General features: G+C 47.1%; 1 protein-coding gene across 1 annotated transcript; it reads left to right on the forward strand.

The window, feature by feature from the left end:
- The first annotated feature begins 1,159 nt into the window (after positions 1-1,159).
- On the forward strand, positions 1,160-12,342 carry POU2AF1 (POU class 2 homeobox associating factor 1). Its single transcript, XM_053997166.1, has 5 exons — positions 1,160-1,175; positions 9,298-9,425; positions 10,696-10,738; positions 10,817-11,088; positions 12,031-12,342. The coding sequence occupies exons 1-5, from the start codon at positions 1,160-1,162 to the stop codon at positions 12,340-12,342; spliced, it is 771 nt and encodes a 256-aa protein (XP_053853141.1).
- Positions 12,343-14,918: the final 2,576 nt, after the last annotated feature.

Here is a 14,918-nt window from a genome sequence, read left to right on the forward strand (position 1 = left end):
TCTGATTAATCTGTGTTTCCCCACTAAATGCAGTTGTGGGATGGTTCACAGAATGGATCTGTTCCCAAGAGGTGCCTGAAACACCTGAAAGCATAAAATTCCTTCAGCAGAATTCTGGCCAAAATCCCCACCAGGTCCTGCCTTGCTCTTTTTACGGGAAGAGAAATTGGGGAGGGCAAATTTTTGGGCAATGATTAAAAACTGAACAGCAACATGGTGAATGACAAGATCCTGACCTCACTGTGCAACTCCAACAAATATTTCTCTGGGAATAAAGCTCCTAAGTCAGTGTGAGTTGTGAAAATGGATCCCAGGGGATTGATTTTTAGAGGGAAGAGGGTTGTGTTCATGGTGTGGATGGTAATGGTGCTGTCATTAATGCCAAGAAGTTCTCCAGACTCCCGTGGCCTCCCTTCAGCTTTGCAGGCTCTTTTGGAAGGGCTGCTTCTCCCTGGGTAGGAAGTGTTGTATTTTGATAAAAACAAAACAGAAAAAGAGGAGTTTCTTTTTTAAATTAAGGACGCCCTGGCTTAATGGGGCTTGAAGTGTTTACAGGTGTTTCCTCACAAGTTCAAATTTAGTGGCCCCAGGGAGTTGAGATTCTCATAAGGCAGGAGCAAGCACTCAAATTCTGGGTTTTAGAAGGGCTGCTCATTTAAAGGGCCAGGCTGGCATGGCCTGGGGGCTGGTTTGGCCGTGTGAAGACAAGAGTTGTGCCATCCAGAGCAGCAGAACGTGAGCAAAAAATCATCCTCACTGCCCCAAGAGGTCAAAATCTTCCTAAAAGACCCTTTGCTGCTGCCCAACCTTTTGCCCTGATTTTGCAAACTTGTGGTGAAAATCCCAGGAGAGGCAGGCTCCACCTTTGATCGTTCAAACCCATCTTGGTGCCACCTTTCTTCTGCAGAACATCTCCTCCGAGGAGCTGCTGAGCGTGGTGAAGGAGAAGGAGGAGAAGCAGCAGACAGCAAGGGGAAAACGAACAAGTGGCTGTGGTCGGAGGGGTGATGATGTCACCGGGCTCAGCGGGAACACGGCGCTTTTAAAAAGCTGAAAGAAACATCCTGACCCTCACTTGTCACATCCCCACCCAGGAGCCACACACACACACACACAGAGCCGAGTTTTCCTCAGCCAAGAAGCTCCATCCCACCACAGAATGCACTGGCAAAAATGTAAGTGAGCTGTGCTTTGCTTCTCCTACCTCTGGTGGCAGCTGGGGGCTGTGAGGGGTAAGTCAGCAGAGAGGGAGGGGATGCTCAGGAATGGCTCGAGAGAGGCCAGTGCTGAGGTGTGATGCTCATTTTCCAGCAGGGATATGAGCTCAGGGCTGCTTTGTTGGCTTTCATCACTATGAATCAAGTGGAAGACTATGATTCATAAAAACAATAACAGGATGCAGGTATTATATCAAAGGTTACGGTGGTTACGTAGCAGAAAATTTTCCTTTTGAAAAGTGAAACTTGTGAGAAATCTTATTTCTGTGCCTTTTTTTTTTTTTTTTTTTTTGATATGCACTTCTTTCAGCTAATTAAAAAAGATAAGGAACAAAGCAGTTGAGGGCAATACAGTTATGACTTTACAGGAAATCAGTTTTCTTGTTTTCAAGATAATTTCGCTCCTCTGGGCCCACCTTTGCTGGAGTAGTTTACTGATCCTGCTCCAGGTAGGTGTTTGCTTCTTGCAAGGTTTTCATTCTCACTCTTATCACCATCATATCTCACTTGTCATCAGTAGGGGATGCTCATTTTGGCACCTGTGCTGCCACCCTTTGCCTCTCACCCTGCTGTTCCATTAACACAGAATGGTACAACACACCTGAGTGGAAAAATTAATTTCTTAAACCCTTGCCAGTGACTTATCTGACATTACTCATCTTTTTATCTCAGCTTGTAGGTTGTTCTGCTGAGTGTAGTAAACCAACCATGCGCCTTTGTGAGCTCTGAAATCCATTTCCTCTATTTTTTTCCTCTGCCTTCTTTCTTTTCAGCTGAACATTTTGGAAGCTCAAATGTCTATTTGGGAAGTTTTATTTGTATTTCCCCCTTCACCTTGAGCAGTTTTCAGGAGAAGACGTGGAAAAAAACTGCAAGATGATTACATCCAAATCCTGATTCTAATCTTCCAACTCAGAAGTCCCTGAATGGTTTATTTGGGTTGTTTTTTTTTTATTATTCCTGCAGTGACAAAGCAATGCTAACAACAATGCTTTGGGTAGGAGGAAATTGGGAACTGAATTGATGTTTTTATTTTGCTTTTTTCCTTTGACACTTGCAGGAATTACAAGTCCAATTATGTCAGTCACTCCCTGATGAGAATTTGTAGACAGCTCCTGGCCGGTGTCCCCTGAGCTTGTTAATCCTTGAATCTCCCTCCTTTTGAGGTTTTGTCAGAATTCCCTTTTGCAGCATGGTGCTGTTGGAAATCTGATGGGTGCTGCTGCTTTTCCAAGCCATTGCAGCGTGGCAGGCAGGAGGGGTGTCCTGGGCGAGCCCTGAGCCCAGGGCAGGTATCCAGGTGCCAGATCCCGCGGGTTTCAGTGGAAGCTGGAGCTCCCAGCAGCTCCGAGTCCCCATTTGGTGTCACCTCTGTCTCCTGTCAGTGTGACCAGCTGGGAGCTGGTGGAGTTTCCTGCACCACCTGCTTCAGGCCACCTGTGACCCCACGGATGTCCCACCCGTGGCCTTGCTCTGGAACAGAAATCGATGCAGAGGCAGCTCAGGTGACCTGGGAACTTTCCAAACTGAAACCTTGAGATCTGACTCATTTGGTGCTGGCAACACCAAGATTTTGGGTTCAATCCCTGCATGGGCCATTCACCTCAGCGTGGATGATCCTGGAGGGTCCTTCCCAGCTGATTCTGTGAAAACCCAGAAGTGACACAAGAACTCCCTCCAGCAGCAGGTGTGACCTCACCTGAGGGCATTTCCCAGGGCACCTCTCAGGGTGGTTTCCTGCTCCTTCAGGGTCATTTCTGCAGGAACACGAGGAAAGCTGGGACACTCTGCTGCCGTGGCAGGGCCTGGCTGGCCCCTGGGAATGTTGCCCAGGTCACGGCACAGTGACTCCCCTGCAGGACTGGGGCCCTGGGCTTCCGCCCACAACCCCCGAGGGTGGCTCAGCCCGAAAGCCTCCCCTCCCACGGCCCAGGAGAAGTGACTGGTGGGGGCTCCCCAGGATTCTGCTGAACGGGAGCAGCCCCAGCAGCCCCTCAGGGATGGGAAACTCATGGGCAGCACCAGCCGTTTCCTCTGGGTTTGCTTTGATTGTTACCTCCACAGTGAATTTTTTCAACCCACCCCGATGGACCTTCCGTACGAATGGTTTGTGTTCTGCAAAGCGTGGAAGCAGCTTGGGCTTGATGATCTCAAAGGTCTTTCCCAGCCTAATTAGTTCTAATTCTGCAGGAATCTCCTGTTTAGGTGCTGGTTTTGCCTGTGTCCATGTTTTTGGGTGCTCAGCTCCTGCTGCAGTCACTGGCAGAGATTGAGCTGCTCAGATTCCCTTTACCACCGAGAGATGTGAAGTCACACCTCTGCAAATCCCTTCCCAGACGCTTTTAAAGTGAATAAAAAAGCTTTTCTGCCCACAACAGATGTGGGGCTGCATGGAGCCACCCTGAAAGTATCAGCTAATGAGACTGAGAGGTGAAACTGCAACATTCTGCACCTTGTGAGTGATAATTTTGGTAAAACCCCACCAGGAAAGAGGGATAGCACGAAACTTGAGCCCATCCATGCTTTGCAAAGCAGGTGTCAAACTCTACGAATGACCACAGCAGCAATTAAGTGGAAAGCTTGCATTACTAAAATGGAAAGAGTATTATGGGCTGGGAGGAATTAGGACCTGAGGGTGAGACTTAAGGTTAAAGACACTTTCTGTCTATCTCAGCTTCCCCTTTGCACCAGGGCTCCTCTTATTCTGAAACAGAGAATTTTTAGTGGCCCTCACCACTGCATGGCCAAAGCATCCAACTCTCATTTGGCACTTGAAGGTTTTTTGGTTTTTTTTAATTAGAATAATCAGGGCAGCAGGGATTAGCCAGCATTTTGTGTCTCCCCTTGATTTTGGTTTCTATCCAAGTGGAAAAATCTAAAATCCACTCTGGATTTGTTCATCTGCAATACCTTCCTTGTGTGGGAACAAAATGTAGGCTCTGCACAGTGCTCTCCACTCATTTAGATCCTTTTAGGTGTGAAGGAAATAGGTTTTAAAGGACAGCTATCAAAAGCATTCCTCAAGAACAGCATGAGGCACATGGGTTTGCCTGAATCCAAGGCTAGTTTGATTCCTGGAAAATCTTCCAACACCTGAAAATGAAGATTTTGGGCATAAATCTAAAATATTCTTCCATCAAATGAATATTTCACTGAATTTGGGGGTTATAATGCAGTGTAGGAGACCTGGCCAAACAGGACTCTGAGGTGTTGTAGCAGGTGAATTATTGAGGTTGTTGAACTCAGGACCCTCCTGAGTTCATTTCCTCGTGCTGAGCAATCAACCATCACTCAGCCCTTTCTGCCCCTGCTCCGAGCTGGGCTTGTTTTAAAGCAGATTCTCTGCCCAGATGTTTGGTGGGTGCTTTGCACTGGCAAAAATCTTCATTGAATTCCCCACCCACAGTGCATTGGACAGGATAAATGACTTGGGGATGAGATACACCCCAAAAATGTTCATTTCTGCAGCTCTGGCAGAGCTCAGGTTTGTGGAGTCGATGTTTCCACGCAGCACCCAGAACAGCAGAACTCTTCAGCATTTGCACTCAAATAAATTAGTGCTAATTAAATTGAAAAAGCAAAACATGGATCGTATGAATCCTCTCCAGCCCAATTTTCCGTGTGTTCTCTGTAACTTCAGGGGAAATTTGGGTTGTGTCAGATGCACAAAAAGTTCATGTCCAGCCCTTCAAATGGCTGCGCAAACCTGGGGCTTTGGGATGAATCCTTTGGGAGTGAAAAGATAATGCAGCAAGAAATGGCCAAGTGGAACTCAGGCAAACATTTTCTGAGCTGTTTCATGATTTATTTGGCACTGATGAGGTTATTCACTCTCAGGACCAGCCAGAGAATTATCAGTCAGGTGGGTGTTAATTAATTTAGGTCAGGTACCAGGGACCTGGTGCTCACCAGCCACCACCAACACAAGTGGATGGATCTTGGCAGAAATAACTGGATTTTTGTTTCAGGGGCTGGAGTTGCAGGTGGGTCGTGTCAGTGTTTCACCTTTAACTGTTGGTTGGATCAATTAAAATATTAATTAAAAGCAGGACATGCCCTGAAGGCTGCTGAGGGATAGGGATGGAGTTGAAATGAAGATTTCTGAGTGACTCCCTGTCACGTCACTATCTGGGATTTTGGGCAATTAAATGCATTTCAGTGCTTTGCTCCCCTGCCCTGGACTGACCACAAAGCAGAGATAAAGTTCACCTTGGTTGTTTTTGAGGGAAATTCTGTAATTAGCCAGGAAATAAGGACAGGGCCATGACCAATGCTGAGTCCCTTGCCATGGGCATGGATGTAAAAAGGTTTTGATTTGACTCGAAGCAAACAAGCCTATGAAACGAAGCCTCTTTCTTCTTTTTATTAGCCAAAGTTCACTGTGTCTGATAAAAATGTGATTTGGTCTCCAATATCCAAGCCATTAACTCAGGGGTTTGCTAATTGAAACCTCAGTTTTTCTTGTTATTTGCAGTCGGCGATTGCTTTTCGGTGTTACTGCAAACAAGAGAAACTATTGTGTTTCTTTTCAATTATTTATTACACTGGAGGGCGAAAGGAGGAAAAAAAAAAAAGAAGGGAAAACCATTTGCAGTGTTAACGCTGATCAATTGATAACTTTATCATGTGTCAGCACTGCGAGCACAGAAATCTTCTGAGAGGGGGAGCAGTGGGACACTGCTGCAGGCAGGGGCTCGGGCAGGACCAGCAGGGAATTTCAAAGTGAGATCTGCCTGCTGTTGTAGATGTAGATGTAGATGGGAAGAATGCTGATGTCTGACTCCAGTTCAGGAGGCTGAGTGATTTCTTTATTATAATTCTGCTATAATACATTAATATACTATATAGAAGAGGATATTAAAAACTACATGCCACTTTCTCTATCATATCTAACTCACTCACAGCTCGTGGCCCTCTCTGAGAGTGCAGCCACAGGTGGGTTGGATTGGCCACCAGCTCAAACAATCCACCATGATCCAACCAAGCAATCACCCCAGGTAAACAATTCCCCAAACACATTCCACGTGGGAAAAACAAGGAGCAGAAATAGAAATTGTTTTCTCTTTCATTTCTCTCTGTGCACCTCAATGAAAAATCCTGAGAGAGAGAGAGGTGTGCTTGCCACAGCCTGCTGGGAAATTGCTGTGCCTTGGCTGGAAGGCTGAAGGGGAGCTGCAGCTCGGGGTGTGTGTGTGTGTGTGTGTGAAGCTCAGTGATCTGGAACTCGCCGCGCTTCGCTGCCCGCACCCTTCCAGCAGCTGTTGTGCCACTCTCTTCCCTCCCATTTCTGCAATGGTTAAACCAAAAGTGGAGGGGAGGACGCAGTTTGAATTTTTGGTGATGTCTTGACGTGCTTCCCCTGCCTGGTTTTCCACTCAGATCAATATTCTTGAGAATCAGGGCGTGTGTGTGCGTAAGTGGAGGGTGCCAGATGCCCTGGAAGCTTTTTTGGGCGGTTTCGATGCTTCCAGGCTGAGCTGCAGCTGGTCTGGAATCCAGCATCTTCCTGCTGCTGTCGCTGGATGTTTTGAGCCGTTTGGTGCCTTTCCAGCAGCTCTTTTAAAGGTTGCTCACAAGTCTTCAAGGCTTTTGTGGACTTTTAGCAAATACAAGATAACATTGATGGAGGGCGCTTGGGGCTGAGCACACAGCAGGGCTGGGGAGGCAGCCTGGCCAAAGCATTGAAATGGGCCCAAGTGAAATGTGGAAACTATTGCAAAGTGGTTGGATTTGGATTCCTTCTCTTCTTCCTCATCTGGAGATGTCTCAAACTGCCCCAGCTTCACAGAGCAGCTGCAAATCAAAATGTGCCTGCAGCATGTGGGTGTTCTGTGGTCCTGGAATTGCAGGAGACAAGCCAGGGCACTGCTGCTGGTCCTTTATTTCCTTTAGTTCCATTTCATTGAATGGGACTTGGGCTCTCATGACTGAAATGAAAATAAAATGGAATATTGGTCCAAGACAGCTTCACAGTTTGTTAAAACCTTTATATAAGGATGACTAAATCCAGGTTCTTCATTTACAAAGATATTTTAATTGTCATTATTCCCCCAAATGCTGATATGTGTAAAAGGCCATGTACCTTCAGCTCGAGGAGGAATTGCACCCTGAAGCCCCAAAGTCATTTTGCTGTGGTCTGTCTGTGATGCTCAGACCCCACAGGCCCCTGAGCAGTGGAAAAGCAGCTGTGCTCACATTATTTTTATTTCTGGAGGTCAGCTTGGGGGAACCGAAATATGATCTGCAGACTTTGGTTTTTAAAATTTTTTTTCTCTTTTTTTTAATTTTTTTTTTTGGGGTTACTCTGCTTACTTACACCGGAAACTCTGAATAGGTATATTTGTCAGCTTTTACAGTAAATTTCTTCTTTCCCATCCCCCAAACCTGGAGCCAGAAACCACCATCCTTCCCCACCCTAATTCTGCAGGGAGGCCCTTCGATGAGCTGGGGATGAGATAGTCCCCAAAATGTTCATTTCTGCCACTCCAGCAGCTCTGGCAGAGCTCAGGTTTGTGGCATTGATGTTTTCATGAAGCACCCAGAACACCAGAACTCTTTAGCACTTGCACTCAAATAAATTAATACCAATTAAAGTGAAAAAGCAAAGCGTGAATTGTATTAAAAGCCCTTGTGGATGCTTGTATGGAGACATAAAGAACCTTTATTCTCTTTTAAAATTTCCTTTTGAAAGCCACAGGATTCACGGGAATGGAAGAAACCTGATTTAAAGAGCCACAAAGGATGTCCACAGAAAGCAAAGGTAGATCAGGCAAAGGCTGGAAAATCATCTTTGCTTCAACTACTGCTTAAAAGTAAAGTATTTCCTTAATGTGCATAACAAAGGCAACAGTTCAGTGCATAAATGGAGTTCTGTCTGGTCCTAAAAGGATTTATCGTGGCAAATCAAGATTTCATAATTAAATGATGTATAATGAGTTAATAGAAGAGCCAAGTTCTTCTCAAGGGAATACTCAAGGGAAAAAAGTATTTTTGAAAAGTATTTTTGAGAAGAAATTAGAGCAGAAACGTTTATTCTGTTAAGTAATTTTTGTGGGGGATTTATGATCTCTGTATTTAGAACTCCATTTTTCTCCTCCCAGGAAGGTGCATCAGAAACATCTCAGTGTGCTCAGAATTAAATGTAGCTGGGAGAGATGATCTGAGGTGAAATGATTCAGTTTTGTAGGACGTGACTCTAAATAAATGCTCCCAGGGTGGAATAATAGTTTAAAATCCAGATTGGAGCTGGATGCCCACCTGTACCTCAAAACCAAAGGCCAGTTCCAATCGTTAAAAATGGAGAACTTATCAATTTATGTATTTACACATCGAAGTGCAGTAGAAGGGGCGGGCAGCCACGTCTGCTATCGGTGGCTTTACAAACACCAGGCTTTGATATCCCCTGGTTTCCTTCTGCTATCGATTCCCTCCAAACACCGCACGTAAAATATGAGCTGTTAATTCTGCCTCTGGCAGAAATGTGCTTCCCCTGCTTTCACTGCTCACATGGCTCTGGAGAGGCTTTTGGAGCTGGCTGTAAACTTCATTCTTCAGAATGGAGCAGAATTTATGGGAGGTTTTTGGGTGTGAGATCTGTGATGTGTTGTCTCCTGTTCATCAACCTCCTGGCCAGGCTATGAGCAAAATTTGTTCAGAACTGAAATACAACTCTGGTCTAGGTTGGGACTTCAGCACCTGCCTGATCTCAAAATGAGATATTTATGTCAAATTAATGATGTTTAAATGGTTTTTCAAGTGAGGATCTTCTCCTGCTTTGGGTTGCTTTTATACCTTCTGCCTAAACAGTGAATATATTTCTTTTAAATATATAATCTCTGCTTTCTTATGTCCCTACCTGAGCAGTAATTCTGCTGCGTCACCTTTTGGGTATATTTGGTCTGATTTTCCTTTTGGGAGTGTGTGAAGCTGCTCTGCAGGTCAGTGGCACTGCGGGACACAAAGGAAAGGAAGAAGAAAATAAATGTGCTCTGGTACAGCCCCCAGGCTGCCGTGGGGATTTGGGGTCCCCGAGAGGAAAACAGATGTTACATAAGTTTTTAATCTCTTTTTTTTCCATCAGCTTCTGCCCCAGACCAGCAGCCACAGCCTCGCCCCTACCAAGGTGTCCGAGTGAAGGAGCCCGTGAAGGAGCTGCTGAAGAGGAAAAGGGGGAATGTCCATAACTCCAGTGCAACTGCAGCTACAACGGTAGGGAAAAAAACAAACAGGATGGAAATTCTCCCTCAGGAGCTCCCTGCTTGTGCTGATGAAAGAAACCTTTGCATCTCTAAAGCATTTTGAAGGCCCTGCAGCCCGGTGTTACCTGGCAATGCCATTAATACCTCTTTAGCTGGGGTGCTTTTAGTGTGCTGAGCACCTTCCACCGTTTAATGGAAAGGGGAAGTGCTTTGCACTTGGCAGGATCTGATTGCTGGGGACTGAAAGTGGCTTGGGAGGGAGGCAGCTTGTTCAGGAGTCTACAAGAGACCATCCTGAGCCACCCCTGGCTGTTTGCTGCTTCTTTTCAAAACTCCTTGCTCAGTTTACAAAATACTGTAGTCCAGCCTTCAGACCACGGAAGAGGGCTATGGATAAGAAAATTCCAGATTCAAAGTGAACTGAATCTCAAAAAGAGTGCACCAGTGTTCCCACAATGCTCATCTGGCACCTGTCACCAATCTGGATGTGTTCAGACTGAAAGTGGCTTGGGAGGGAGGCAGCTGGTTCAGGAGCCTAAAAGAGACCGTCCCGAGCCACCCCTGGCTCTTTGCTGCTTCTTTTCAGCCAGCATTTGCCCTCCCAGCAGGCAGCAGCTTGGCTGGCTCCTCTCTGGAGGTGAATCCTCTCTGCTACACGAGATCTAAACTCACTTTAAGGTCCCCTTGAGCTGGGGGGACACGGTGGGTGTTTGGGGTGGTGTGTCCTGGCTGTCAGGTTCAGTTCTTCTGGCCCTCGTGTGGGGTGGGAGAATCCAGACCCTGACACTGATAATGCCTGGTGTGGTCTGTGTGGATGCCAGCCTGGGCAGGGAGAGACAAACAGCAAGGGTTTCTCACAGAGGCTTGTGAGAATTTTTAGGGAGCTGTAGGAATGTGATAACTTGTTAGTCTAAACCATCTGCAGTGGTGTTTTTCCACCTTGCTTTTCTGTTCCTCTCAAGGACGGTGCGTGAGAAAGATGTTCTTATTAATTAACCAATCAAACAGAATCTGTCGTGTCAGTCTATTTAAGCCGAAGTTTCCCTTCCATTAAAGCTTTCTTTTCTTCTTTTCCATTAAAGCTTTCTTTTCTTCCTTTCCATTAAAGCCTTCTTTTCTTCCTTTCCATTAAAGCCTTCTTTTCTTCCTTTCCACGCCGTGTCCTTGTCTGTTCTTGTGTCATCCTTGGCGCAAGGGTGACAGGTCTGTGCTTCTCTAAGGGATTGAATTGAATGCTGATGGGCTTCGCCTCTGATTTTTATTTTTCTTCTCTCTTCCAGGTTGTTTTGCCCCATCAGCCAGTCCCTTCCTACTCACCCATGGGTAAGGTACCCCTGACTCTCCGGGACTCTCCAGGGAAGACTGTGCTGAGCTGGGCTTTAACCCTGTCCTGTTTTGCAGGCCAGCCTTGCATTGACATGGACGCTGCTGCCCCTGCTCTGCCTGGCCCAGAGGAAGGAGCTCTGGCCTCTGGGTGGATCCCCCAGCACTCTCCCACCCCGCTGCAGCCCCTGCCTCAGTGGGGCCCTTACCCTGACTACGTGTCCCACGAGGCTGGCAGCTGTCCCTACACAGCAGATATGTACGTCCAGCCCATGTGTCCCAGCTACACCCTGGTGGGACCCTCCTCTGTCCTCACTTACACTTCCCAGCCTCTCATCACCAATTTTGCAGTAAGTCAAAAACACCAAGCTGGAAATGATGTTAATTCCCACCTTTCTAGCAAGAGCTGTGGGGTGTAGTTAGGCTAATTTATTTAATTACTGTAATGTTGTGTGTCTTTGCATCCATGCCACGTAGTTCCCAGGACAGTGATATGGTTTGAGCAGGGCAAAAAGTTGTGGTTGTACTGGAATCAGGCAAAATTCACAACCTTTTGCCCAGCTTTCTTCACTCTTCCATTCTGAGCGGGGATTTTCACTCTTTATTTCCAAGTTTAAAATTTAAAAAAAAAAAAAAAACAACCTCAGTGGGGTTCCAGGAAACATATTGATCAGGTGGGGCAGGAAGGACGACTTGGCAATAAATTTCTCAGAAGTGGCTGCTAAAGGATAAAACAGCAAAGTCAAAATATGTAAAGGTAGCAAAATATTTGGCTTCAGTCCAGACCAAATCGGCCTGGCTGACACAAGATGATGTGTCCCCTTTAGAGGGGAGCAGAGAGCTCTGTTCCAATGACCTCAGGAGCTGGTTTTCCTTTCCCTGGTGCAGTTTGGCTGCTCAGGCAGACCCAGCCAATTCCCCAAGGCCACTTCTGTGTCCTGGTGGCCCCTGGCTTTGGGATGTGGCTGTGCCTGGGTTGATGCAGAGGCCACAGTGAGCTGCCTTCAGCCTTGCTGGCAGCAAAGTTGGGACTGTCCAGAGGGCAGCTGCCAGCACAGGGTGTGACAGGGTCACAGGGAGGGTGGGAATGGGGACAGAAAGCTGGAAGGAAACCTGTGGCGAGCGTGACTTGGGCACAGGAAAAGTCTCACCCTCAGTTCAGGGCTTCACCCGGAGGGGAAGGATGGGGGATGTCAGAAGCGGGATGAGCATCCCCCATCCTGTGCTGCATCCCCCCCCTGCCCCGGCGGGCTGGTTGTCTCATTTTGCTGTGTTTCTGTCCCCTTCCCCAGCCCCGCAGCAGCACCCCGGCCGTGGTGCCACCGCTGGAGGTGACGGAGCAGCAGCCGCCCCTGACCTACTTCCCGTGGGCACAGCCCCTGTCTGCCCTGCCAGCCTCCACCCTGCAGTACCCTGCAGCCTCCTCCTCCTTCCCGGGGCCCCAGCTGGTGCCCGTGCCCATCTCCATCCCCGAGCCAGCCCCGCAGGAGCTGGAGGATGCCCGGCGAGCCATTGGCGCCCTGCCCATGGAGAAGCTGCTGCTGGAAGACGAGGACAATGATACGTATGTGTTAAGCCACGCTCTCTCTGTTGAAGGGCTTTAGGTCGCACATCTGGGCCCCCTGCTCCTCAGCTGCTCACATGCTCCACCCAGCACCTCCGTGGGTTTTGGGCAGGGAGGAGAAGCAGGCAGGGTGGGGTGGGAATTTTAGCACACCGTGGCTTGTGTGTTGAGGGAAATTTGCTTTGTCCTGGCGCCCAGCACGAGATTCCTCTGCTCTTCCAGCTCCTGCTGCCTCTCCCAGGCAGGTCTGGATGCTGCACACTTGTGCTCAGCACCAGCACCAGGTGATTTTCACCCTCACGGCCTCAAAATGACAGATTCCAGTGTAGCCACAGCCAGCTGTAGCGTTTGGTGAGGGTACAATTGTTTCTAAGCATTGCCAAACCTGGTTCAATAGGGTTGCTTTTGTGTAAATGCCTTGTCTGTGTCTTTGACCTCTCCAGGGAGGAACTCTCACCAGATTTAGGCCACTAGAAAATGTTGGGGGGGGGGCTAAATTGACGTTTTTCTCTCCTAAATTTTACTATTCCTTTGGAAATCAGGAAAACATAAAGTGTAGCTTTGTTCTGCTGGCGCAGGTAGGTGCAGGAGCCTGAAAATAAAGCTGAGCAAAATGCCAGAGCAGTCAGAGATCCCTGTTGGCAGAGCAGGAATTCACACCAAGCTGTACCTGGGAGCTCTCCCCTTGTCTGCAGGTGTGGAGCAGTGGGTTGGGGTCGTGTTCTTTTAGCTGCAGAGGGGTTTGGGGCTCTGAAATATCTGGATTTGGGCTGTGGGGCTGATTTAGTGGCTGGCTGGTAACACTGCCAGTGGACAGATCCTGTCCCGCTGAAGTCTCTGGGAGTCTGGTCTGAGTCACAACTGCAATTCATGGCCCTAGATCAGGAGATCATTGAGAAGACAGGGATTTCCCAGAACCTGGAACAAGGGCTCCATGGCATTACTGTCACCTGGCAATATCTTCGCTTTTCTGTAGCGTTTGAGTGTGATGTGCTGAGCCAGGGAACTTTAGTGACCTCTCCTTGGAAAGCTCCCAGGCCCAGAGGTGCACACGAGTCCTTTATGGCTTTCTGATTTCCTTTCCTGGAGAATGAGTAGCTTCACTTTTCCCTCCGATGCAAGCGTAAATATTTTGGTTGAGGCTCAGGAGTGCCATGGCACAGGCAAACACATTTCAGGAGATTCATCCCCTTCAAACCCTGTTTATTGTTTTCTTGACAAACAAGAGGCTCTTGGCTGGTGAACACAATTTCTCTGGGTTTTTCTGCTTTCTAAAGCCCAGGATTGTTAGATGATTTTATTATTTGCAAGACTAACTGCAAAATAATTTCTTGTACTCTTTATTGCCTGGAGTCCAGTTGCCACCCAGGCAATATTTCAAGTGGCCTTACAGTTCATGCCTGAGTGAGGTTTGAAAACCCAGGCTGAAAGGCTTAAAGACTTTCCAAGAGTATTTTTTATTGAATATTGCCAAATGTGGAAGACACGAGCACTAGATCATGCAAGTGATCACAAAGTTGTTGGAAAAGAGCAGTAGTTGAGGTTTGCATTGAAATTAGTGGCTTATATTTGCAGAAAAACCCAGCAAAGAAATTAATTCAAAGGAGCTTAATTCACCACTGCTTCCTCCAGTTTTGTGAAATTCAAAGATATATTCCCTAGGTAAAACTGGGATAAAGCAGTTGTGAATCAAGCCCGTGGTTGCTCTGATTGCTTTTCAATTCCTTTCACTCCAATGTATGTAAATTCTGTGTGTGAACATAAAACAAAGATGAAACTGTTTCATCATTTCTTTCTGGGTTGTTCTGGTTAGAAAAAAAAGACAAATTCTTTTTTTTTTTTTCAATAAAGATCTACAGTAACTTTGCTATGCCTAGAGTGTTTTATTTCCTATCCACAAGCATTGGTTTAGCAATCAATTAATTCAATAATATATGTACAGGCTAGAATCAGAGATTAGCTGTCAGACTTTGTGCTAATTTTACACATTAAGCAGACTAAGAAGGAATTCCTTGATGCAGCTTTGGCCTGGAGGCATTTCCTGCAGCAGTCCTTGCTCCTGCAGCTCAGCTTCAATCACTATTATCCTCTCCTGGCACCCTTGGGGATGTGTGGGTGTGCAGCCACAGCTCATGCTGAGCTTGACTGAAAATCAGGTTAGCCAGAAAATTGTATTTCCACTCCCTGAGATTGCCAGGGGTGGCTCTGGGGTACAAAACTACCCGAGGAGAGAAACAACTGCCCGCCACCTTCTGCCTGAAAAGCATCAAATATTTCTGTCTGGAGCAGAGTAAGCCAGGGGCTGGTGTGACTGTGCATGGGGTGGGCTCCTCCTGTTTCAGGGGGTTGGAATTTCCTTCAAGCAGGACCTGGGGGAATGGAAGTGGCTCCAGCCAGAGCCAGATGACCAAAGTGAAGCAGAGAAGTGTTTTCCCCATCACTAAGGGCCACCAGCCACTCCCATGGGCTGTGCCAACTCTGTCTTGTGTCAAATATAAGGACTGTGTCCCTCTCACCAGGAGTTTTGATAGAAAATAGAATTTAACAGGTTGATCTATTGCAAAGACATCAATTAGGGAGTTTAAAAGGTTGATATATTACAAATCCATCAATTAG

This window comes from Vidua macroura, chromosome 22 (assembly GCF_024509145.1).
Source record: "Vidua macroura isolate BioBank_ID:100142 chromosome 22, ASM2450914v1, whole genome shotgun sequence".
In the NCBI taxonomy this organism is placed as follows: domain Eukaryota; kingdom Metazoa; phylum Chordata; class Aves; order Passeriformes; family Viduidae; genus Vidua; species Vidua macroura.